The 27,430-nt window shown below is 32.7% G+C and overlaps 1 protein-coding gene across 4 annotated transcripts in view; it reads right to left on the bottom strand.

The window, feature by feature from the left end:
• Positions 1-618: 618 nt before the first annotated feature.
• The window catches only part of LOC106624824 (cadherin-99C-like), a 388,115-nt gene continuing 361,303 nt past the window's right edge, over positions 619-27,430 (bottom strand). For all 4 annotated transcript variants that reach the window (XM_070105969.1, XM_070105968.1, XM_070105970.1 and 1 more), the window contains exons 7-9: positions 16,800-16,979; positions 14,483-14,548; positions 619-1,068 (exon numbers count right to left, since the gene is read on the bottom strand). In XM_070105969.1, the coding sequence (XP_069962070.1) occupies positions 14,510-14,548; positions 16,800-16,979 (219 nt within the window). In that variant the 3' untranslated portion in view covers positions 619-1,068; positions 14,483-14,509. The remainder of the gene's footprint in view (positions 1,069-14,482; positions 14,549-16,799; positions 16,980-27,430) is intronic.

Below are 27,430 nucleotides of genomic sequence, written 5' to 3' on the forward strand. Positions count from 1 at the left end.
GTAGTACCTATACTTGAGTAGTGCCAAAAGTTAATACAATCATTAAAGACCTTCCCCTAGCCCCAATGTGTAGAGCGTGGTTAAATACTATTTTAGTTCTGTTTTAAAATTGAACTTGGATTATATAATCCGTGATATTTAATATATTGAAAAGAGATTCTTGTTAGCATTTAAAAAAAAGAGAAGCAACGCTTTTTTTCCGCATATTCTAAGACAGAACTAACTCTCTCTATATCGTCTGTATATCTGTACAACCGAGAACTAATCACTCAGTTATAAGATATCGATCTGAAATTTTGCACCCGTACGATTTTCCGAAGGATATGCTCACGTATCGGACCACTATAGCATATAGCTGGCATTGAAACTGACCGATCATAATCAAAATAAAAGCCTGCGTTATTTCTTTTTTAATAAAACATTTAACCAAATCTCGTTGATTTCAATACTCATGATTGTCAGATCAAAAATTTATAACTTGGTTGCATTATTAAAAATTATGTAATTCTACTGAAAAAAATATTTATGTTAAGTTAGCTCTGGTTTCAACTCACCTTTTCTTAATTTTTTTTACAAGCCCAATTAGATCCACAATAAATCAAATAATAACAACATATATATTTAAATAATTTTAAAGATTTTTATTAAATATTATTCAAAGGTAATATCGACAGTTTGTTGGAGGTTAAAAAAAGCTAAACCTTAGCGGAGAAAAATCTAAAAAAGTACTTACCTTCATCTAGATAATAGAACAAAAAATCACACTTTAACTTTAAAATAAAAAATTACGAACAGGTTAGCCGATCATCAGCTGCAATGCATTTCAGGAACTTTACTTTACTGCCGAATACCGCCCGTTGTAGCACCCGAAAAGCTTAATGAAAAACAGGAGAGTGCTGATCTGCTAAAAACACCACTGGACGCTAACGGTGTTGGTTCGGCTGTTTGTATAGTATACTCACATCCGCCATTTGAGACGTCCCTGCTTCTGCTGCCGTTGCCGCTGCTACCGCTGCAGAATCGGCATCTCCCTCATCAATAGGCCATTATCATTGTTTAGTGTTTCCACTGTAAATACATAAATTAAAAAAAAGAACTTAAAAATTTGCGTTTTAAGCATCTTAACAAAATAAATGTGTAGAAAAAATCTTAATTTACAATTTTCCCTCACTTTGGCAAATAGTAATTTAGCTGCAGACAGAATTTAAAAAAATAATACATACAAACATAGATACTTGCGTGTAACCAGGCTTGAGTTTCAAGAGCGGACAGAAAAAATTTAAGCAAAATTTTAAAGAATGGTGAAAAATAACTTCACACGTACATAAATCATTTTTATAAGTACATGAGCGTATATTCCATCATCTGCGTGTTCATTTCACACAATTGAAACCCATCCAACACACATTTGTCAGTGTTACCTTATTGATGCTTTCGCTCCATTATGGCTGTGACTAAATGTGGTTCCGTGGAATTGACGGGACACTTCATTATGGACCCGGAAACTATTTGCGCTTTTGAAAGCTCTAATAAATGAGCTTGGAGCGAATAGACAAGTGACGGATGTGGCATTTATTGATAAATAAGGATATATATATATATTTTTATCTATTAATTTTTTGAAATTCCTAATCTTACTTATTGCCTTTTCTGTTAGAAAATGATACGCATACACGCAGACTCATACATATCTTTGCGTATGTAATGTTGATTTCTTTGTTTATTGCCATACAAGTTGGTATCTTTAGTCTTTAGAGTGGCAGACTGCTTTAATGAACAAGTGAAACAAAACAATTCTATTGGCGTTGTTGTAATAAATATGGATTAATAATAATGGATTAATAATTAAATACTTTCCATTTATTTTATAATGGTTTAAGAACTAGTGAATCAAGTGGGATGCTCTTTGTCTATCAAACCTCTGCGGCTGGAGCATTAAATAAATAAATACCAAAATTAATTTAATAATTTATTCTTTTCGGCAATTATAGATTTTGAAATACTTAACGATTTTGAGTATTTATTGAGTTCCATGAAAATTTTGCTAATAACAAAATTACAATAATTTGCTCTGCAAGAAATTTATGAAACATATGTTAACTCTATATAATAATATTATAATTGCCAAATAATAGCTTTGAACACAAGTCTCGGAAATCAGTTCTAAAACTAGCACCCAATAAACAGTGCAAGTGCTAACTATGAACACCACGACTTGCTTGTTAGCTGTATTGCAACACAAAAAAAAAAACAAAAAAAAAAACATATTTTTTTTATTTATTCTTCACATTTTCCATCTTTATGCACACGACACGTTTGCGTTTCTAATTAACACGTAAAATCCGCCTAACAATAAACCACAACGCCCAAACGTTGTCGGACAAGCCAATGCACGCGCTGAAGAACCAATATGTAAACAGTTACGCGCTAACAAAATTTCGCAAATCCCAAATATGAATTGGCGGCTGAAAAATTTAAAAAAGGACGAAAAAATGATGTGCGTAGCAAAAAGTTGCGATTTCAATTTGAAAGGCAGGCAGGTAGCTGCTAAATATGTTTGCCAAATAGATTTGCATTTTTCATCAGGTGTTGGGGAATAATATTTATGCGGCATACCACATGTGGCAAGCAGTCGAAAATATTTACCGCCTATTCGCATGCCATTTAAGGCAGATTTATTAATTTTGCGATGGAGATATGAGCACAACGCACACACACGCTTGCTGACATACAAACACATAGTGACGTAGCAGTGGTTGTTGTTTATTATTGAATTTTATCGCTGCTTGATTTTTCGACACTGATTGCATGCGGCGGCAAACACTTGTCGGCGATCTCGCAATTAAAATTCTTTATACTTTTTGTTGTTGTTGTAGTTGTAAATTTTCTAGTAATACAGGTAAAGTATCAGCGATTTTGTGCGCTTTTCTTGAATTAATAAAAAAAAAATACAGTTGTAATAAGTAAGAGAAGTGAAAAATTTTTGTGCCGCATAGTATGCAGTAAGCACATATATAAAATGTAAATATGTGTGCTGCACAGCAGTAGTCTTCGAAATCAATTAAGAAGAGTCGGTAGATAATAAAATGAATAAATTAATGATATTTGCTTCGCATAATAAGTATTTGGATGAACAGACAATGGTGGTCATTGGGGTTGTGAGTATAATAAATTTTACATGTTCTTAATATTGCTTTATATATATATATGTGAGTGTGATGCAGTTCCTCAAAGCCTTAATTTAAGCAATTGGAGGAAAAGATTCTTCAGAAAAAGTATTTTTTTGTATCTTTTTACTGTTTGCTATTAATTTAAACAGCGTTTATTTGTCTATCTGTGATCAGCCTTGAGTTGTTTTTGGCTAAGAGACTATATTGTGTAGGGCTCTGTAAACTTTTTCTGAGGTTGATGGTTCTTCTTGAGTTCAGTGTATGGTGAGAATATATATTATATATATATATTATAACTATTCACTAAAACTCACAGCGGTATATACGTGCAACATACAAATTATTAATGAACTATTTATTATTTCAGCTCTAGAAAATTTATACTTTTCATACTGGGTGCTACGGGTGGTATGAGTAATTTCCGAACAAATTTAAAGTAAATAATATTATATGTACCAAAAACACGGAAAATTAATGGATTCTATAATATAGGTCCTGTTTTAGACAATGTGAATCTATGTTATACATGTCTTCCAACATCAAACTAGGTTCCAGTATGGCAACTCTTTTCACTAGCTTCATTATTAACATCAAACTGAGTATTGGGGAAAAAAAGGGAAGTCTCCTTCGTATACATATATTTTACACATAATCTTATTACGACAGCTGACGAATAATTCAACACCAGACATTTAGTCGAGTTAAATAAATAAAGTTCCATAAATATTGTAGTAAAAATTAAATTTATAGATTATATTTATACAGTATAAGTCCAATTGATCATAGCTTTGCAATTCTTCAGAATTACAAAAAATATGCGAAAGTGATTAGTTTGACAACTATTAGTCTATTTTATATGTAAAAATATCTAGAAAATAAAAAAAATGTATTTATAATGTCTCAATTTTCAAAGAATAATTTTTGGTCTCAGGTCAGCTGAAGCTTTATCAATTTTGATCTAGATTTTTGGATAAAAAAAATGTGGAAAACGTTTGGCCTCAAGGGCCATCCCTGCAACTTCCCTCTAATTTCATACGCTAACGTTCAAATTTCGCTTTTTTCACTGCTTTTGAGCTCTTCTAAATTTTTCGAATTTTTTATTTTTGAGATTTCTCGAAATCTACTGGTCCGATTGGGTCCAAACTTACACGAAATTCAAGTGCAATGAAACCCTTTGGAATGCCGTTTAGTTTATTCAAATCGGTTGAGCAGTTTAATAGTTATAAGAGGGTCACATACATCCACACACACACACATACATCCACACATACATACAGACATACGGACATCATCGTAGAAATGTTCGGGGAAGCTTCCTCGACCCTCAGAACGTCGAGATCTGTTGAGAACTCGATTTTTGCAAAATGGAGTGAAACCAATATCTTCCCGATTTTTAGAAAATTTTCCATTTTCTTAGCGGGAAGTTAAAAATTTATAATATTAAAAAATTTATTGTTGTATAATTAATTCAGTTTTAATAATTCAGTTAATTTAATTTCATATATATGTCCATGTATATGGAAGAAATTTAATACAGCGGGTACTTTGCGAATAATAAATAACAAAATATTTTTCGACCTTTTAATGCATAGTACTCATTTTTGCACTTTTAATACGTATTTTTATACCTTGAAGAGCGTATTTTGAGTTTTAAAAATATATATAAATCATCAGAATGACGAGCTGCATTGACTTAGTCATGTACGTCTGTGTGTATAAGACGTTTGTTCAAAAAGTATCGCGAATTTTGTATTTCTTAATAAATTGTTTATTTATTCAGGAATATCTTTTTTGCCCCTTTAATAGGAAACACCCCTAGAAATAATGATATCAAGTCGTTATATGGAAAACGTTTTTGGATAACAAAATATCTTCACGAAATTTGACATTTATTATTGTCCATAATCAACGGTACAATTTCCGAACAAATTGTCTAGATCAGACCATTCGAGCATATAACTGCCATACAAACCCATGAATTAAAATCAAGTTTTTTTGTATGGAAAAATGTTTCTCTGTGGAGGGTATTATAGCCTCGGTGCAACCGAAATTAAAGTTTTTTCTTATTTCTTTTAAATTTGCTTACTTTCAAATGTTGGACTTATATCCGATATCAGCTGTTGTTGAATCTATAAGCTAATATATTTTCAAGCACTTTCTGATATGGAGAAGTAGTTAGAAGCCCGCTGGGCTCCAGCTTCCAGTTTATTCTATAATTATTGATGTAGACATTAGCTTATTCCGCTAGTTACACTCAACGCAGATATAATTGAAATTTTAGAAAATTTATTTCAGATATATAAAAATTCGCTTCAACTTCACTGTTAGGTTGCTATTATTGTGCCAGTAATTGCGATTTAATTTACCTGTAAACTCAGCGCAAATGTCGTAACTCGGCTTGCCCCATTTCATAGCGAGACCATTTTGAGGCAAACGACTTCAATATCAAAATCGCAAAATAACGGTTAAAACCCATAAAAGGCAAATAATTTTACATAAGAAGAAAATTATTACAATGAAAAGCTTAGCAGAAAGACAGAAAGCCTAGACAAAAACAATAACAAGAATCGAAAACGTCGAAATCACTTTACCACAGCACAGCGATGCATTTACGTGCAACAACAGCAATAATGGCTGGGCCATAAATATATTGTTGTTGTTATTGGCAATAGCGACGAGAAGAAAAATCTGATAAATATATTTGCGAGCAAAAACTAAAAAAAAATTTAGAAAATCTAAAGGTATTGCACAGTACACCCTTCCACGGCTGTCAGGCGGCTGGAACCTCAAGACTCAACGGCAGCGTCAGGAAAGTAGATTATGAAAATCAGCAAAGAATTTTTCTTTTTTCCACTCATATTTTGTACGTGTGGCATGTTGCGCAAAAATATGCCACACAGTGAAACAAATGTATGTGTGTGTGTTGCACTGCTATGATTGCTACATGACCCACAGCAAAACCTGATGACTGCCGCAATGTGGCATAGAAGGTAGTGGTAATGCCACGTTGAAGGAGTGTGGTTGTGCAACTGCTGCTGGCTGCCTGGTGGTTGGTGTTTGCTGCTTGGTGCTTTTGTGATGGTGATGGCGATGGCGCTGCTGTTAATTTGTGTGAACTACTCAAGTAGCCGTGCAACACAACCACACAGCAGCGCGAAAAGTAAGAGTGCCAGCTCGTCAATTGGCGTTGCGCGCCCGCTGGCCAAGCGTAGCACGACTAAGCGTCAATGTGGCAGCTATTGACACTCTGTGCGTCTTGTTGTTGCCGCCGCGGCATCAAGGCCGCTCAGGGCGAGTATATTAGATTGCTGCCGCCAAGTTGGCCATTTTGCCGGGCGAATGCTGTAGGCACATCGTTTGGCAACTTGCAACTTGCAAATTGGCGTGTGGCAGGCAGTGAATTATTTCTCTACTTCGGGTTTGGATTAATGTTTTTGTTGTAGTCCCAGCAGATTTAACTTATTTAAGTTTATTGAAGTCGCAAAATGTTTGGGAGAAGATCTTATCGCCTTGCCACTTGCTTTTGGCGCGTTTGCAAAATGTGAAGAGTTTATGCAACAATTGTGCACATTTTTCCACAAGTATATAAGCCGCAGCTCTTTCAACGAACGCATGTGTGGTCCATGAGCACACCAAAAAATATTTCAAAAATTTAAGTATGAAAAGTAGTGCACAAAATAAATAAGCAGCCAATAGTCACACAATATTAGCGACGACTACCGCACCTTATCATCAACAACGGTAATATTTTCGTGTGAAAAAACGTTAACTTTGGCTGACCGAAGCTATAATACCCTTCACATATACAAAAGATTCCTTACAAGAACTTAGATCGGTCAGTTTGTTTGGCAGCTATATTCTATAGTGGTCCGATAAATGGGGTGTTCCGACAAATGAGCAGCTTCTTGGTGAGAAAAGGATGGATGCAACATTTCAGATTGATATCTGAAAAACTGAGAGACTAGTTCCTACATATGCAAACGGACGGACAGATAGACTGATATGTCTAAATCGACTTAGCTCATCATGCTGATCATTTATATATACACTGTATAGGGTCTATGAAGTTTCCTGTTCAAGGTACAAAAAGCTGTGAATTTTGTTTTCCCTTCGCAAATGCTGCGGAACAACTAGGGTAGCGGAACAATTAAGCGGTAACAAAGTTCGCTGTTAGCAGCAACAAGTAGTTACAACAACCTGCCTTCCTGCCCCAAATATGCCATTGCACTTCAAGTACGCAAACAACAAAATTGGTAAACAAATACAGAATTATGAAAGCGCAAAATCAATAAAATGTTTGGTGTGCAGCACATGCTCACCTCTTGAAGCCAGCTTTGAGTATATGTTGCCGCAGGTTTTTGTTGCTTTTGTTATTTCTTGCATTGTTTACTCTGCTACACTAACAACAAGACCAAAAGTATATTTACAACTTTGAAAAATGTAGTACCGGAAAATTCTAATAACAACTACCAAGCGCTAGCTTTAGCGGCAGCAACAACAGCAGCACGTGAATCAAATAAAAAAATGTTACACATGAAAATTGGAGTCACAGGTCAGAGCGGACACAATGACTAATAGACTTGTTAGACATGACAAACAAATAAAGCCAGGAACTATTTTCGAGAAAAAACAAAAACAATAAGAAAGAATGGTAAATCTTTTGCCAAGATAATTACAAACATATATGTATACTTGAGCACATTTTTTATTTCTGATATCGAGAACAATGTACGCATTACTGCTGGATTATTCATTTTAAGTGTAATAGTGCATACCTAGGCAACAGCTCCAGACGTTAGTTACAATGAGGTCTTTCTTAGAAATTTATAATCAATGCAGACTTTTATTGATAATAGTGCCATTTGTTAATGTTTAAAACTATGTTAATCTTTAAAATATATTCAGCATTGCTTCGGATGAAATATAATATTAACGTGACTGCAACTAATCTCCAAGTGGCATTATCTATTCTACTTTAAATCATCAAAAAATGGTTAAGGGTTTTTTTCGACATGTGATTACTGTGAGTGATTTTAAAAAGTTGTTCCAATATATTTTATATATAGATTAGTAACATAGGTTTGCTTGATAATGATAAATATTAGCTTGATAAACCACTCTTAAAACTTAAATTTTTGTTCCTCGCTTTGCTTTTAGAGCTGTTTGTGGGTATTAAAGGTAGAAAATATCCATTTGTGGCATTTCTGCGCAAAATTTGACATTTACATGGACACACTGTAATGCTACGTGTTGGAGTTCACGACATGCCTGCAAGTTCACACTATCAGCAGCAAAAGAAACTGTTGATAACTCAATCATTAACGGCAACACCAAGCAGCCAACACGTTCCATCAATCGCTGTTCAATTTCTCAGGCCTTTCACGGGGTCTGCGATTTTGACGCTCAACTTATGGAGTATGGCGCTTTGATAAATAATGGCAAACAAATTTCAAATGGCTCTCAATTATGTCATCATTAAAACAAATAATGAATAATGAAGTTTAATTTGTTTCCATTTTGCAAGGAAAAGCAACATTCTTACACATACATACATAAAGCAGATTGCTTTCTGATACGAAATAAGTGTAAGTAGAACTATCGCATGCTTTCGAAACTCAAACCTACGATACTCTAATACGACAAGGTGTAAAGTGTTTTTGAATAAATTTTTTTAAATTGTTCTATCCTCAACCAAGAGAAGAGATTTTAGATGGTGGCGCCGTTTATTTATAGAAGGGAGAGTGGTAGAGAAAAAGATATCACAATAATTTTAAATAACTCATTTCCATACTTAAAGATTAATCTTAAATGAGACAAACTAACATATTTGGGTATACCAGATATCAAAATAGAAAAAAATAGTGGGTTCTAGACCAAAAATTTATATGTATATCCAAAATCCTCAGTATTCACGGTAATAGCCAAGCAAGCAATCTTAACTCTTCAAATGTAGTTTATAATAGTTTATAATTCCATTATTCCAGATACACATGTTCGACTAGATATACATGCAAATTTTCGCAATTGGACACGGGCACATGTAGCTCCATATCAATTGAGCGATCGAGAAACTTGTATTAACATATACTAGCATTTGCAGAAAATAAAGCTTAAACTTGACAAGTAATGTCAAACTTATCGTAAACGCTTATCTGCATAGTGAAAAAATATTTTTGTATTTCTCAGTTTTTATTTTTGTGTATTGCGCGGTTATCATACACCCACCGAGTGGAATTCTTAACTAGCGGAACATGGCTGACTGATAGCAACAATCTTTGTGAAAATATGCTGAGATAAAATTGTATGAAAAAATAAGCTTGAAATCCGTGCTTATGTCTAAACAAGTATAGATGTTTTTTTGTGTCATTCATTATAATTCTTTACCATGGTCGGCAGCTTTAGTAAGACTAATCCAATTGCCAAATTTTTTACTTCATTTATAAACAGAATACATTTTCGGCATTATTTTATTATGCCCAATGGGTCAAGCAAATCGATTCGATCTCGTCAAACTTTTTGTGTAAATGCTTGTAGAGCAAATACATGGATTACCGGTAATACAATAATATTCGAACAAAAATATTTTAAAAAAATCTAAAAAAAGTGAAAATAATAAAATGCGCAGCAAGGTTTCTACACATTAGATCTAGTTTCCGATTAAAAGCTTTTCGCTCCATAAGGCAAAAAAAAACGTTTTTAACACCCAGAAAGCTTTTCCAGCCAACAAAAAAATACTAGAAGTACGATAAGCGAAAACACTGTACACATTTACAATAATTGCCAAAAACGGCACACAAATTTGCATAAAGCTTTTTTCTACAGATCTGGTAACGCCACTAGACACATTTTGTTTCTTTATACTCGACATTTAAGCCATATAATTTTCGTTAATTTTTTTTTCCAAATCCAAAAACGGCAATTTTCTAATTATTTTCACACAGAGTCGCCAAAAGTGTGGCAAAGAATAGCATTGTGCTGTCGCTTGTGTGAAATAAGATCGGGTTTAGACAATAATATAATTTGTTATAATTAATGTGAGTTTATACACCCGGAAAGTAAAATTTATCGTGGCTCGAATTACCGATTTTCAATGCTAAATTTGTGTGCTAGTTTGGCACAGTTTTTGTAGTTTGGCATGTCAAACGTGTAGACCATTTTTCAACAAAGTATGCACTGAGTGGCTAATATTACATAGACAGCCAGAAGTTGTGTAAATGTGGAAAATTAATTGCATCAGAACTTGGATTAGTTGAATGGAGTATACGAGCAATATCGGGAATTTTTATCCAAGGCCTGTGTTTTAGGGTAATTTTTGTATTATTGCATAAAATCATTAGAAGAAAGCTAAGCACTAAGAGCTCATAAACTTATTCTGGAACTAGTTGGGTCGCATACTTTCAAAAATATTAAAGTAAGCCTGATGGCCTCTAAACCAATCTTTGGGCCGATTTTATTCATTTTGAAATTGTCAGCTAACTTTATTGATCGTATAAAGTTAACCGATCGGTCAAAAATTGAGGTTAATTTTTATTTTTGGAAATAGGAAAAGGTCACACGAAGCCATATCTCATGAATATGGAGGCAAGAGAATAGCTAGAATATTTTTTGGCCAAAATTTGACGAACAATCTTATCAAATCTATTTCTTTTAACAAACGAAAATCGCCAAACTTATAAAACCACGTCTAACCTCAGCGGGTACAACTTACAAAGTAAGCAATGAATATAGTCGAACATTTTATCGTACTTCTGGGGCATGTATATGAACACAATTAAATAAAATTTGTATTATTTGACTCTCCACACTCGTCAAATTTTAATCTTAAAATATCCGTAATTTTTTAATACACCTCGTATTTGGTGGCTAGAAGGAGTATAGAACCAACATTATCAAACCTTATTTTCAGTAATCTTACAGATTGACTTATAATCTCGGTATATGATCAGCAAGAAGCACTGAAGTCCTCGTATTTAGTATCACCAGTCTTGAAAAGCTAAATTCTGATTTAGACCATATTTATTATTTTAAAGATCTATTTATAATGAGTTTTATTTCAATCGATATCTTCATTGAACTTGGTGATTGTAAAGAGATATACTGTAAAATAGTTTAAAAAAGCGTCATATGTGAACTGGGCGTATTTTTATTATAATCATCTTGCTTGGCCAAACAGGAAATTAAGGATAACATGTAATAATTATACTCTGAGTAGGGTATAATAAGTTTGCCACGATGATTGTAGCATCAGAAATAAAATTGTACTAGTAAGCTTTAAGAAATCCGCCTGTGAAAGGTATAATAACTGCAGTGCAGCCAAAGGTAACATTTTTCTTCTTTTTATTGAAATATTTCAATTAAGTTGAATAAGCAAACTTCTTAGTATTGCTTTTAAATATCAACTGCCATAAACTGGAAAACTGGTGCTCAAACAAATGGGAATGCGGAAGTGAAATGGTTTATTCTAATTATTCCTATGTATGTACATATGATCATAGTCAGCCGTTGTCAACCACAAACAACCGTTACAAGCACAAAGTCATATTCTCAACGTATGAGCAAGCAATGGGTACAATAAAATTTTAGAATTAAATAAAAAAATAATTAATAAACAGCTAATAAAAAGCGATTTGAGCACAGATCTGTCAAACACACAGTTATTCAGCTGCTATATAATATAGAGTCAAACATACAACAGAGTTAAATATGCCCACTCGGTGGCCTGTTGGCAATTTGTTTGAGGAAGTGGGTTGTGACCGTCAGCCTACAATACGATTGATTTTCACACAGCCACATGCATTTTTTTAAGCATATTATATATGAATTTATATACATGAATACTTTTATACATACGTATATACATACGTATACAAGCACGTCATATATTTTACAATTGTTTGCCATCCGTCTAACTAACAGTCCATTCAACTAACAGTCCAAACTTGCACCATTTTAATTGGATTTTAATAGACTCGCGCCTTTTCCACTGAACGTGCCGCGTATTTTTGCTATTCTAAGTAAGCTGCACTTGTCACCTGAGCAGTTTCCTCGCGCACACAATTTTTGTTCCCAGAAGCAGTTCTCATAAAGCGACTGTCATATAATTCTTCGAGACTCTTCGAGTGGAATGGCATTGCGCTCATCCTATAGCAGTCACTTGCAAAAAATGAAAATATAAATTTAATTAAATTTCATTCGTTGCTGTCATTTCGATTCCATATCATTACAAAGCACCGTTGTCAACAACACCTCGCTTAAGCTAAGTTATATAATACTGACTTATATAAGGCGTCTTAGCCGGCGATACTGGAATGTTAGTGATTCTTATTTGTATAGATTTAACACTTAAGTGTTATATTATTTGGTGGCTTCTAATGATTCCTGAATGCCGATATGTTGCACTGCCTGCATGTCGAGCATTTTCAGCTATCGTTTTGGGTAAGATATTTTTGTGCTTAATAAATTGAGTAAAAACCTGGAAAAAAATTTTCAATCTGTCTGAAATATATGAAATTCATAAGAAGTTACTTTCATTTATAATGGAAAACATATGAAAATTTAGAATTTTATATGATTAGCAGTGCTTGCAGGAATGAATCGAAAGCAGTAAGATTTCTTCAAAGTTGGTAAAAATTATATATAATATATTATATGGTTTCTTCTTAAATATAGGCATCATTTTATAGACAACATAAACCTAAAGCCTACAGTTGGGCTCTTAGTTCAAATAATGGTCATGGTGACATTTGGCGTTGAGAAGTATGGCATTTTTAGGGGATAATACAATTAAGCGCTTATTGCAAATATGTTCTTCTCTTACTAAAGAAAAATACTTGTAAAATTGCAATTTTTTATCAATTATACCCGAGCTGTATCAATTATAGACTTAAGAATTTTATTATATTTTGGGTATTTTCTATTATATAATTTTATTAATATATGAATAATTATTCAAATACTTTATAGTTAATGATTATATTGTTAAAATATCTACGAAATGTATACGAAAATTTTCTTCTAAGAAAGGCCTGCAATGAATATGTATACATATATTTTGTCTTATTCATCCTGTAGACCTGCGCTGAGTATCAATGCTTTTTTGCTTTTGGCAAATTATAAAAGAAAAGAAGTGATAAGATTTTAGCATGAAAAAAGAACGTAAGATTTCAGCTTGAGAAATCTCCAACAGGTAAATTTGGTTTTCTTGCATAACTGAAAACTGATAATTCTAGCTTTGACTAATGTCAGTGGTCGCTTTTCAGCAAATATAACGAGAATTTCCAGTTAAATGGGATGCTTTCGATGTTTACATTTGTTTATTCTTAATTTTCTGGTTTTACAACTACGTACAATATGGCTGTTGTCGATTCACCATTTCTACACAAAGAGTTGATTAGGTTGTTCGATTTGCTACTCTCTAATGCTTCCTGAATTTGAAACAGGTTCTATATAATTGTATAACTTTATATATATATATATTTGACATTAATATGGAAATAATATGAGATAAAGAGTTTTCCTCAGACTTCTTCCAATAAATTCATAATAATCATGCTTCTCATTCTGCATAAAACAAAGAAGCAGTTTGCATTCTACACGATCATGTTATGCAGTAAGATATTCTTACAACAAAAAGATGTTAAAGACGTCAGAGGCATGAAAAAATGTTTGTAAAATTACAAGTATTTTCACATAGAGACTCCACTGTACTCTTACATTTACTTTTGTGTGATTTGGCGTGTTGGGTTCACTGGCTCACCACTGGCTTGACAGTCTAAGCTGTCGCTATCAAATTACAAAAGCCTCAACAGCGAAATGCTGTCACATAAAATGCGGGGCAACGCGGTGCAATGAAGCGCTAAAATTCCAACAGCCAGCGATTTATGAATATCTGCTGCCAGCTATGTGTGCACACAGAGTTGCAGTGAAAGAGGAAAGAGGTAAAAAATACTTAAAGTTTAAAGCGCCTGCTGGGAGTTCAGGAAGTGAATGCTTTAGGTAGAAACTGGCGAAAAAATTATGGAAAAAGAGAGTTGTGCGGTGACTTTAACTTTTCCAACACGAAAAATATGTAGTTGAGTATGTGAGGATAAAAGATAGTGACACAAAGAATTTCTGTCGTGGCTCTCAAATGATTTTTTTTAGGTATTGTTAAGTATATATGTAGGTACTTATGTGTGTGCGTTTCTCTGCTATATCAGTTATGTTTCAACACTAATGTTTCGTATTAATGAATTGCGTTTAACCTTACTATTTACAATATTAATAACGCAATGTTTATACCAAATTTACAAGCGCATGCTCAGTCAACTTACCGCTGCGCCGTTGGTTAGATAATAACGTTATACCTTCTCGTAATCCAGCGTTTTGGCGACAGTCACCTGCGGAGATATAAGTGTAGACATATATGTGTTTGTTATTTTTTCATTAAAAGCGCATTATTTGGCTCAGATAAATATGTATTGATATGTATATTAAATGCTGACGAATCAAAAATCTAACAATTTTTACGTTTGAGGTGTGTTGCATGGTGGATATCACATATTGACTCTGCGCATAATAAAAACGTGTATGTATATACGTAAACATATACAGATATAAATGATATTGGTATGCAATTTGACTGATTGCATCGATTACTGACAATGAATGACAGTGGAATACATAGGCGCAAGCAGCCATGCCATTTGCAGCAGTATGAACAACAACATACGCAAGTTGTTGTCTATCAGAGTTGTAGATAAATTTGCCAAATGATTGAGACCACCAACGCATGCTACATGACTCTCAAAAAGTATCTGCATGGTTACATTTAAATATACTACTAATTGTATGTTTGTTTTTATTGCAAACATATGAATATATATATAATGTTATTTTTTTATTCTTGCTTGCTTTTGCATTCTGCGATTTTCTCGAGAATTCATAGATACAAATGTGACAAGATTTATTGCCTGCATTCACAAGCCATTACCCTCCACAATGCTGCAGTTGGGTTTATCTCAGATGGGTTTGGTTTTTAGTTTGAAATAATTTGCTGTTAATATGCATTTATTGGTTGAAAAGATTCGAGAACTTTTTATTTTATTACCAATTTATTCATGTGAATTGATTTTGAAACGGCAATATTGATTTAAGGACAAAATATATTAATATGTACTTGATTATACTGAAAATTGAGCCATTGTTTGTGGAGTTAATAAAAAAATTTACACATAGAAATATATACATATGTATATACCTATATGATGTTGATTATTACAAATAGTTGAATATTTTTACATTGAATTTTCCACTTCCTTAATATGCAGCTTCTACCGAGAGCTTTAATTAAATCTTTTACATTTAAAAAAAATCTTTTATGCATAGGTGAGCCAAAAAAAAAAGAAAAAATCATACTGAGATATATTTTTACTAAAAAATTTTGTATGCTCCACCAGAATTCACATTGTAAAAGATTGTATACTGAACGTGTCAAAATTTATGAAATTTTTAATGAAAGTAGATTTTTTCTGATTATGGATCAAAACGTCATATTGTGTTTTATAGATTAATTTTTGTATTGTGTATGGCGCCTAGCGTAGCCCAAAGGTAAGCCTGTACCAAAATTTGCATTATGGACAACAACTGGCAACTGAATAGTCAACCACAATTTTTTATTTATTATCCATTATTCTACTTGTAGTATTAAAAAAACTTAAATTTTGACAACTGGCCTCGCTAATTCTTGAGTGTTATACCATAAGAACGGATCGTAGGGATAGATTATACATCAAAAATTGCGCATGGTTAATATACAGTATATTGCTATGATATATAATGAGCAATGCCGCCAATCAAACAATTATTCCGAAAAATGCAAACTCTAAATTGTTGTATGCGTTATATATTATATAACCCGATCTGTAGGATGAAGTATACCGAAATCAGTGACCATACACAATATAAAATACTGTTATTAAGACATCGGCAGTAGACCAGAAATTATAGAGTAGAAGTCACCTTATATAATAGAGGTATAATTTCTTTATTCTTTATTACCATATTACAAAATATTTTCAAAATCAGCAAATATTTTTTGCGTATCTTTCGGATCTATCCCCGAGTGTTTTTTTCTCCTTCCTAGTTCTCTAAAGCATGGTCGATAGAAACAAATTTGGCGATATTGAAATTTCAGTCGCTGAAACAGAGGCGTATTTTAAATCAAAGACAAATCGAAATACAAAAATTGTATTGAAAATTTGGAAGAACCCAAAAAGTAATCGTTGTTGGTTAAATTGGTTAAAAATTTGCCAAAGAAGTGTTTTTATTTGAAATAATAAAAAATTTTCCGGCTGCTTGCTACATTAATAACATATTTTTATATTCATGAAAATACCATTTGTAGCACTTCTACGGGTATTGTAACCTATGCCAATAATGTCAGTGTCTATTGTAAATTCTTCGTGAGACGGTCACTGGCATTCAAACAGGAATTTTCAACTCGTAATTGGCATATGTTAGGTTATGATATATAGCTGTACATATATATGTACATATTTTATGGTATATTATAAACTCTTCCCATCCCATCAAACTAGAATAAAATATATTGATTTGCACGTCCAATTTGTATAATTTCCTAACACTCACCTGCTCTTGATGGGGAAAGGAAATTGCAAATGTACCATAGCCATCGGCAATTGTCATTTTCTCATCTTCCGTTGTGTTTGTATTTCCCTCAACAATAAAATACTCGACGAGTCCATTAACACCAGCATCCTTGTCCAGCGCCTGAATGTGGCAGAAGACCGTCGTGGCAACTGGAGTGCTCTGTAAAGAAACAAAAACAACAATAACATAGTTAATGAAAGGGATTAATAGAAAAGTATTTAGACGGAGTTAAAAATGGAAGAAATATTAGGAAAAATGCCATAACAACAAATATGAATATATATATGTGTATGTGTTTATTGGTGTGTTGGTATAAAGGAAAAATGCTGGGCAAATAAAATAGATTTCACTTAAAAAAATCGCATCCAATGCAATAAACGAGATGCTGACAGGAAAATGTCTACAAATTTTAAAGTGACTGTTGTACACATGCACCAGCGGCACCAGCAACATTCAGCAACAACAACAATAGAAATATGAAGGCATTGTAGCTAAAGGCTTGTGGCCGCAGGCTTAAAGCATTACTATGCATTGCAGGTGGAGCAGTTGTAGAAAATTACATGTTGCCATTGCAGCAATTAACATAAATTAACTCGGCTTGAATGGCAAGTGAAATGTGCGTGGCTGGCCATATTTGTAAACGAGAGCAGCGCAGCATACTGTCGGCTATACGAGGGCACAAGCTCATGCGAAATCGTGCTGAGAAGTGCGGCATGAAGGGCTGTAAATGCTTAAGTGGGAAGTATAAATATTCAGCGTTTGCAGTAAGAAGTGCCAAGTGCTGGCACAGAGTTGGACTTCAGAATTTTAAAAGCATAAGTTTTGCTAAAGTTAGTGCGACGCAGATTGTACGACGTTGGCCACGAAGTCAACGAGTGTATGGTATTTGCGGAAGCTGGACTTCATATGTATACACTCAATGCTACAAAAACTTATGTTGTTGTATTATATATTAAGTACAGAGGTAGTTTGAAGACTCAGTGCCTTTTTTGATACTTTCGTAGAAAAGCCGTCTAGGATTATTTAAGCTATAAAAACATTAGGTGAATGAATGGAGCATGTGGTGATGATAATGGTGATGGAAAACTTATAGTAATTTTTTTGTATTAGTTAGATTTACATCTGACTTTTCTTCTTAAAAAAACTTTAGTTGTGCGCCTTGACTTAAATATAAAAACGAAACTTTTACCTAGTTGGCAACTCTATACAGTGAAATATTGTAATAAATAATAATAATAATAAAAATTATTTTCGAATTTTTTTAAATCGTTTAGCGGTTAGAATTTGTTTCTTCCTTGTCACAGCAAATACACGAACCAATGATCCAGCGAGTGGTCTATCGTTCCATTAAAATTATCTAACTGTAGATGTGGATGTATTCTGAAAGTCGGGGGTTGGATAATGCTGCAGGGATATCAGTAGAGGTTAGAGGTTAGAGTAGAACTCTTCGTCTCTTGACTGCTACAATTACTCTAACTTTAAACTAGGATGTATCCTGGAACCATCGATTTTTAACTATTGTACATGATGAATTTTGATAAATTTGAATATCTCCGAAGTCCAGTAACAGTCAGCATAGTGAGCCTCTCTGGTAGTATATCCATAATAGAAATTAAAAATTCACAATAGATTCACAGACAAGTCTTTAGGAAGGCGCTATTTGGATTTTTTGATGTTTCAGGATCGAACCACCATCGTACTTCGCTACTCACATCCATGTTGATGGAGCCATTGCCGAAATATTCATCATCCTTTCTCCATTGTTCGTTTTGGTGTTCACACTCGACGCACATTTAACAGCAAATAAAGTCATAGCATTAAGTCTTTTGGAAGAATGCCGGCAAATGCCAATAAGCTAAATAGATGATGATGGCAGCACGCTTTATTTGGTTGTGCGCTGCAATTTAGATGGAAGACTACTTAGCTACTAAGACGACAACGCCAGGCGCGTGTAAAAAAGTAAAAAAATAAAAAGAAAAAACACTTGTCTATATATATATTCCTTCTAACTAAGCATACTAACTTAAGCCCATGAACGGGACTGACTATTTGAAATTTCTAAGCTGTTTCTTAGGCTTCTTGGAATATTTGTATATGCAATTCTGCCAAGTGTTTGATTATTTTCAAAAGCAAATGCAAAAACAAGTTTCACAAACATATTTACACATATACACATATACGTACTTACATACAGATACATCTATATATATTAGGGTGGAACGAAAAAAAATTTCCTTAGCCTGAGGGTACAATTTGTAGATTATAAAGAAGGAAAATTTTTGGACAAAAAAAAATTTTTTTAACACCAAACACTCAGTTTTAAAGTAAATTTTCGATATAAGTGTTCTAGAAGCTGTGGAGAGTCCTCTATCTGGCCAACTAAAATTTGTCAACTTAAAAAATATTTTGTGGTTATTATTGGAGTTTTAAAAAAAAGTCTTAATGACCACATGCTTTCCTTAAGCGTTAAAATAAATTTTGAGTCAAAAACCGTCAAAATCGGTATATTTTATATAAACGTGAAGAGTTTAAACCAAAAATTATTTTTTTTGTCTAAACATTTTCTTTTTTTATAATCTACAGATTTTACCCACAGGCTAAGCAAAACAAAATTTTATTTTTCGCTCCACCCTAATATATATCTATAGAGTTCTTTGTATATAAAAACTAGACCTTTACCGTCGCTGTCATATGAACTGTCTACTTTAACCCATTTCTAGTTGCCGCAGACGATAAAAATAAAGAAAATATATTAAAGAAAGGAATAAATGAAGAGAAACTCATCGCAAGTACAACAACACAGGCTAATAAGTCGCTTCTGGTATTAGCAGCAACAGGATTTTAATTGGTAACGAATCGTGGCACAATTTCCAGGAACGTTGATAACATAAAGCCACACAGACGCATTGAAAAAAGGCGACAAACTTTCAAGAAAAAAATTAGCAGCGTCTCAGGGGATGTTTTGCAGAATTTACTTGCCCAACTTCCACGCGTGCATATAGACTTGCGCCTGCTTTGCTCTGCCACCAGCTTTGTCGAACAACAACTTTGATTTGGTCCTTTGTCACTGTGCCACTTTGTTGTTGTCGTTGTATGTTGACAATGTGCGTTGCTGTCTCCGCTGTCGTCTTGGCGGCGCGCCACAGCATCGGTAACAACAAAAACAGCGACAGAAAGATAGAGGAATAGACATGAATTGTTAATTTCAGCGCGACCGCATTTGGTGAGTGTTGTTCATTTATGTATTTATTAATTGGAACCTTGTGGCGCAACACACACACGCGCAACTGTGTACGCACTTGTACATATGTGTGCGCAAATATTTGACTTTTTTGTATATATGTTTGCTGCCAATTTCAGACGTTCGCTCTTTGCCTGTGTGTATGTGGCTATGGATGTGTGCGTGTGTGTCGTTTTAGTTTTCATTTCGCCGTGGTTATTAGTGACTCATTTAACACACAATTAGCCGAACGAGTTTTGCTTTGATTCGGTATTCGATGTGGGCACTCCGCGCTATCAATTTATCGCCCCGTTATCTTTAGCTATATTTGAAGACTTATAGGTAAGTGCGTTGTTAGAATCTCTTATTTGCTTTAATTGGGTGCATTAGTAGATTAGTGCCTATTATTGCATATTTATGTGAAATGTTGCAATGTTGCCAGAAAATGCGGTGAATTTGTCATGAAATGCAAACTAATTAGGTTAGTGGGAAGTAGTGGCTTATTTTTATTCGGTGTTAGAGGAAGTGTTTGCTGAGTTTATCTACCGCTTAGAATCCTTTTAGGTAACAAAGTAGTTGAAGGTGTTGATTTGTATCTTATGTAGTATTGGTGCTCATACAAAAGGATTATATTCAATATTTTGATCGTTTAAAGTTCTGCTTATTAGACTTTCCTGAGTTAGACCTAAAATAAATATAAAATTATAATAGTCTCAGAGTACAACTATAACCAACTAATAGCTGATATTTAAAAAATTTTAAATAATACATATGTATATCCAATTTGTTTGAATCTAGCTTGACTTTGATAAATTTGAATTCTAAAAATAAAGAGTTATCCTTGAATGCCTCATACAAATATAAAGTATATGATAATCAGCGCTGAATAAAATAGTTAGCAAAACATTTAATCACAATAGCTGTGACCTAGCAATGAACTAAGTTATTCCAGTTAGCACGTAACTATTCGATTATAACCTCTGCAGCTGCTTAAAGACGAGGACCAATTTCTAATGAAATAATGGATGCCTGAGACTAAAAGTTGACAAATATCAATTTTTATTTGGATTTTGGTCAAATCAAGCAGGTCGAAAATGTTGTCTTCTTTCTTAAAATTTTAAATGCAAGGAAAGAGAAAATTCATTCAAAAGGCACACTACTATTTTGTGAATACAATAAAAATAATTTGATTTGACGTTTTTAGAGAAATCGTATAATAGTACATATCCTGAGAAGAAAAAAATTAATACATTCTTCACGACAAAGGTGAATTCAGTTCTTAAGTTTCGGTTATAAGCCGCATACTGTTATTTTTAGTTTTATTTTATATGAAATATCCATTCCAGAAATATGTGCAAAGTATATACATATAAAACAAAATTGTAGCAATATTTAATGAAAATTCCTCTTTTAGAACTTCAAAGCAACATAATCAATTAAATACAAAATTATATCTTTTCTGGCACAGTAAATAAATACATTTGCAAGCACTTAATTTTTTCCAAATATGTTATTTTATCACATTAGCTTTATTTATTTGGCAGCTTGCATTCCACATTCTTAAGTGCCAGCTAATTTGCATTTTGTTCAAAGTGTGATGTGTGGAATGCCACACTTCACACATGAATGCACATGCCACCATAAATTTGCTATAATAATAAAGCCACCAACTGCTAAGAAAAAATATATTGAGATATTTTTCATATATATGTAAATTCATATACAATGTTCAGGGAAATCAATGATTTTGTGATATCAAGTTTGTTGCTTTTTACATATGTATATGCATGTGTATGTGCGGTTGCAATATGTAACATATTTGCAATACGTGCATAAATTAAGCTCATATACAAACCAGTAAGCATATGCTTAATATGAAAACACAAAAAAATGTCTGCTGGTGACTTTTAAATATTAAAAGTTCAGGAATATAACCTGAATTTCCACTAAAAGTGCACACTGAAAAATGTTTGGTATTTTTTAGTATAGCCAACGGCAACTCTAATTTTTTTTCATATTTCTTGCCACCATATAAGTTAGAAAATATTTGCCTTCAATAATTATTTAAACGAAATATATAAGTATTTATGTACACGATAAAAAATCAGTGCAAAGACACTATCCAAAAGCAAAAGTAAAGTCAAGGGTGGTTTAGGTCTCACAGTTTAAAGCGCTTGCATTTGTTGTTGTATGTGGTTTTTTGCATTTTAGGTAGCAGTTACCAGTTAAGACGGCTTTTCAAGATAAATCTTTGCTTGTGAAGAAAACATATAAGTATGTACAATGTACATACAAGTGTTAGAGCTAAAAATAATAGATATGAAAGGAAAATTGTCAGCACTGCAACAGTTTACAAGTTATATCGCAAAAGAAAAATATAAAAGAAAAAACTAAAAAAAAAAAGTTATGAAAAACTTAGCTATTTGAAGCTCACACGCATAGAAAAAATTACGCGAAATTTGTCAGTTAAGCATTTTATTTGAGATACCAAGCATTTTGCGATTTTAATCAATAAAAGAAAGAGTGATGACAAAGATTTATGGAAATGATTGAGAAAACTAAAGATTTATTTTTTAAAATTGTAAGTTAATTTAAGAATTTTCTTGCTATAGTAAAAATAAGTTTATGCAAAATATTACATGCTATATAGTTATAAGCGTGTTAAATTTGCAATTTTCTTACAAGGCCAGTTTTTGAGTCAATATGGTCATTATTGAAAATTGTACGCTTTTGGTATTGCAACATATATTATATACATACATAACATGTTTTTAAAGTTTTAATGTGTTGAAAAACCGTCATGATTTCTACACGCTTACTCGTAAGTGATACTTAAAATTCACAAAACTGCATACAACAATAAAAAATTCAAGTGGTAGCACTTAAAACTCATTTAATTTTTCTGGTTTTGCATTTGAATTTTGTTTACGATATTTTTACTATATTTTTCTATATTTTGATGTATATCATTAATGAAGTTAACATTTTTTTTATATAATCAGAGGTTAAAAGCTATTAAGAAACATAAAATTTGCTGCTTCCAAGCCGCTTGCTTAGTATGGCATATGAGTGGGAACACGGTTATATTGCAAATATATTGCATATTCTGTATAAATAATTTTACATTTTTTTATTTTTATGAGTTTTTATTATTTTATTGTTATAAATGCTAATGAAAAAAATAAATTTAGGCTTTGAAAAAAAAATTGAAAAGTTGGAAAGTTATTTTGCCAAATAAATTGTAATAATAATATTTCAGCGTTTGCCACTAAAATGCTTGCAAAATCCTTTCAAAATACCGTAGATAATAAGCAAACTAGAATAAATGTTATAGATTATATAGCAATAATTGCCATATTACCTATTTTGAAAATATCTCCAAGAGCAAACGGCTGCTGTGAGACTTAAGACACGACCTCCTAGTAAATACGTTGGTTTACAGTGGCTACTCTTTCACACACATTAAGGCATTCATTAAGAATTATGAGTGTAATAATCACAAAGCAATTTGGTAATCGAACAGCTGCAGATGCATTAAAAAGGTAATTTCAGTTTAGATTATTTCTTATAAAGCACAAAAGCAGGCAAAGTACAAAAGCAAACGATTAAGGCCTTCGCAAGCAGATAAACAAAATTAATTAGTTGTGTTTTTGAACAAAAACGAAAATATTGTACACTCCTGCCTACTTAGTTGTTTTTGGCTTGTCTGGCATTTAATTTTTTAATTAATACTAACTGCCGCCACTCGGTAGTTAACAACACCTCATAAACTACCGCTCACAAGATTGCTAATTTGCATTTTTTATATACCGCTATTTATGAAAGCTAACAAGAACCATACGAAACATGAAAAAATGTGCATTGACAGAACAATGTTTAATATGGAAAACTAATATTTTTAGCCACAAGCGCAGCGCGTGAACTGCAGCTCGTAATCAAAACCCACATCCCGCCACTTAAAATTAAACACTTACAACCACTAAAATGTAAAGTTACTTGCCGCAGACAGAGCGGATAAGTGCATGTTTGTTGTACTAAATGAAAGTGAGCACATTTTGTGCAGTTTTTTTTACGTTTATGGATCCATGTTATTAGAGCAGTTAAGTCGATATATCTGCTATACAGGAAATGACTAAGCAGGCTGAAGTTTGATTTAAGTAAAAGGAAACTGGGTAATATGAATTATTATAAGAAACAAGCGAACTAAAATTAATTTTTTTGGCACAAATACGCATATAAACTCGTAGACATATATTCTTTATAACCATATATGTAAGTATACAAACCCGGACATACTTAAACAGACCAGTATGAACGAGTGTGTGCCACTTTTCGTGCGCATGCACAAATCAAAGCGAGTGCGAGTGTGGGTCACGTGCATGCAATAATTTTAAAAAATAAAAATGGAAAACACTTTATGAGACACCGCAGCGCATTTCAAGGTTAGAATTGAAAGTGTCTTAGGTAGCAACAATTTTTATGAATAAAATAAAACTGTACTTGTTTTAGTTTTACACGATCAGCAGGAGTTCAAGTGCATAAATATATATAAACACTTTTTGAAAATAACTATATGGGAAAATAAACTATGAGAAATATAAACGTAGCATTTGTAAAAGCTTTACAACAAAACATGTTTATTTTTTCGCTTTTATTATATAAGTATATATTGAGGTAGGTCAAAAAAAGCAATGTTTTCTTTCGCTTCATACTCTAAAAAATTGGTTGATAGACACCTCTCCGAAAGGCTCTCCAATACTGAGACTCTCTTAGTTGTAACGGGAAGGTCCTTTGCTTAACGGTTTTCTATTTATTTTTTATTATTAGATATAAAAATGTATATCTCGCCTCCCACTGCTTGAAACTACTAAATATCTTATTTCGTAGATTTTGTAGAAAATTTAATTCAATATAAAATGGTTTGGTTTTTTCGTAAATCTAACCGTTTGAAAGATATTAATGGTTGAAGTTTGACTATTGTAAGGTAAATTTGTTTTTTTTTTCTATTGAATTTTATAACTCAATGAAAAAACACCATTTTAAATTGCAAATCTCATAGTCCTGTAGGAAATTTTTAGTATAACCATTTGATGGTAAGCGTTAAGTAAGGAGAAGAAAAAGGAAAAAAAAACGAGTAAACAAGAGAAAATTAATTAATCAAGTATTTTAATTTTTGAATGCAATTTGATTGAACGCGCTTGTAGTATGTGAAACTGACGTAGTTACTGGAAAAAATTATTGTTTTTGTTAAGGAAATTTATCAGTAGCATTTTCGAAACTTTCCGGGAAAAGTAACAAAAATATTTTGTAAAGATTTTCGCAGACTCTTACTGTCATAACGAAGGCTTGGCCCACGAGAATAGAAGTTGAAACGGGAGAAGATCGTATGTTAGTTTATAGTTTCGGTTAGTTACATCTTTAGACCCCCCGCTATAACTTCTTATAATCTCTTAATTTAATTTTTCATCTTGACCTCAACATTTAGTAAGGTTAGATAACTGAAATTATACTAAAAGTTCTTTCATATATAACCTTACTTTATTATCCGCAGTTATAACGAAAGGCGACTATTAGGTGACCAGAAAAACTTTGGCTGCAGTTTCTCAATAAACTTTTCACTATTGTATACAAATATATACATAAATATTGATATGTGTACCATATATTTGTAAACCACCATATGAACTCATATACATATTTCTATGTGCAAAAATAAATATGTTTATGTGTACCACTAAATACAGCATTGCTTTATGACAGTCAAAGCCGCTAATGCCACTAGCATTTACAATACTACCTGCAAATATCTTTTGCTTCTGTTGAGAGTGGATGGCCATCGTAAAAACATTGAGAATAGTGATGTAATTTGTAGCAAAGTGGCTACTTGTGCCACAGCCAAAGTAACATTTTCCAATTTTATGGAGGTATTCATTAAGTGGCAATTATGTGCTTAATTAGTTGACTGGCAACATGGGCTTATAAAACCATAAAATAACTGTTGATGCAATATTTATCACATTACAATGAAGGTATCAAATGATACATTATAAATATATACATATATACGACAGTCCAAAGCTGTTGTGAAATCAACAAAGTTTTTTGGAGGAATTATAAAGTTAGTTAGCATGCTTTAGAAATATTTGCTATTAAAATTTCAGTATTTAAATATATTTTTTTATGTAGCAATTCTCATAAACTCAATTTGTAAATTATTTTAATATATCTTTATGAAAATATTGTTTGTCAGTAAAATCAATTCCTTTAAAATAATTTCCAAAATTGAGTCTAAGAGTGGGTGGCCAAGCATTACAACCATATATTGTAATCAGTAGCGGAATGAAAAGGAGCTTAGTTGTAATGTAGTATATTTTTGGGCACCCTTTAATTTTTTAAACATCTAAAAGAGCTCTGTTTTCATTATTAAAATTTTCTAAATTTTATATTAAAGTTCGTCAAACATTTTATGAGCTACATCGCCATGTAATATTCTAAATTATATAGAATCATTCATATTAGGGCCTTTTCATCTCTTGTATACTTAGGCTTATTTTAAGACGAACTATTGTATAAGCAAATGACCTATTATAAAAACAAGATATCTAGAGTGCTGAGATAGCTAAAATGAAGGTAGCAGTTTAATTTTCAAAAATTATAGGAAATATGTTCCTCGATTACCTTGACTCTGTTCCAATCTGGAAAGGATTTTTGAATTTATTTATCATTTAAGAGGCACCAGTCCACACAATATTTAATGTTATGAATATTCTATGTCTCTTAGCCAATATTTTGTTAAAAATCGCGCATAAAATATTACATATATATAACGGTTCTTTGCAAATTAGTATGTAATATCATAATAAAAAATAAATGATGTACATACACAGTATTCGAAAATTATCCCATCAAATTCAATTGCAGCTAATGGTAGTATAAAAATTAATCTCAATCAATTAGACAGGCTTCTTCTAAAAGATAAGAAGACTTCAGCAACCTGTCTTTCTCTCTTTCTCGCGTATCAAGCTGAAGAAACTTGACACTAACGACTACCGTTATTATGCAAATATTTTGTCTTCAAACGTCAGCCGCGTCATTTATGAATTAAAGAAATTGCACTCAATAAATAACTAACAAAGCAGCTGGTGTCCGGGGCAGTCATGCAGCAGCCAAACCCGTGTACTGTGTATTATGCACACTTATGCTTGTGTGTGTGTGCGCTTGTGACGAATAGCGGTACATGGCATTGCCGAGCTAATAACTTAATTTGATTGCTGTAATGTATTTATGAATGGCGCAATTTACTTTCAAATGCGCGATTAAGATGGGAGTCGCCAGACACAACAACAAAAACAACAAACAGAATGGCGGCAGTAGAAAAACATAATAAATG

The sequence above is a fragment of the Bactrocera oleae genome, chromosome 2, assembly GCF_042242935.1.
Source record: "Bactrocera oleae isolate idBacOlea1 chromosome 2, idBacOlea1, whole genome shotgun sequence".
Lineage (NCBI taxonomy): Eukaryota > Metazoa > Arthropoda > Insecta > Diptera > Tephritidae > Bactrocera > Bactrocera oleae.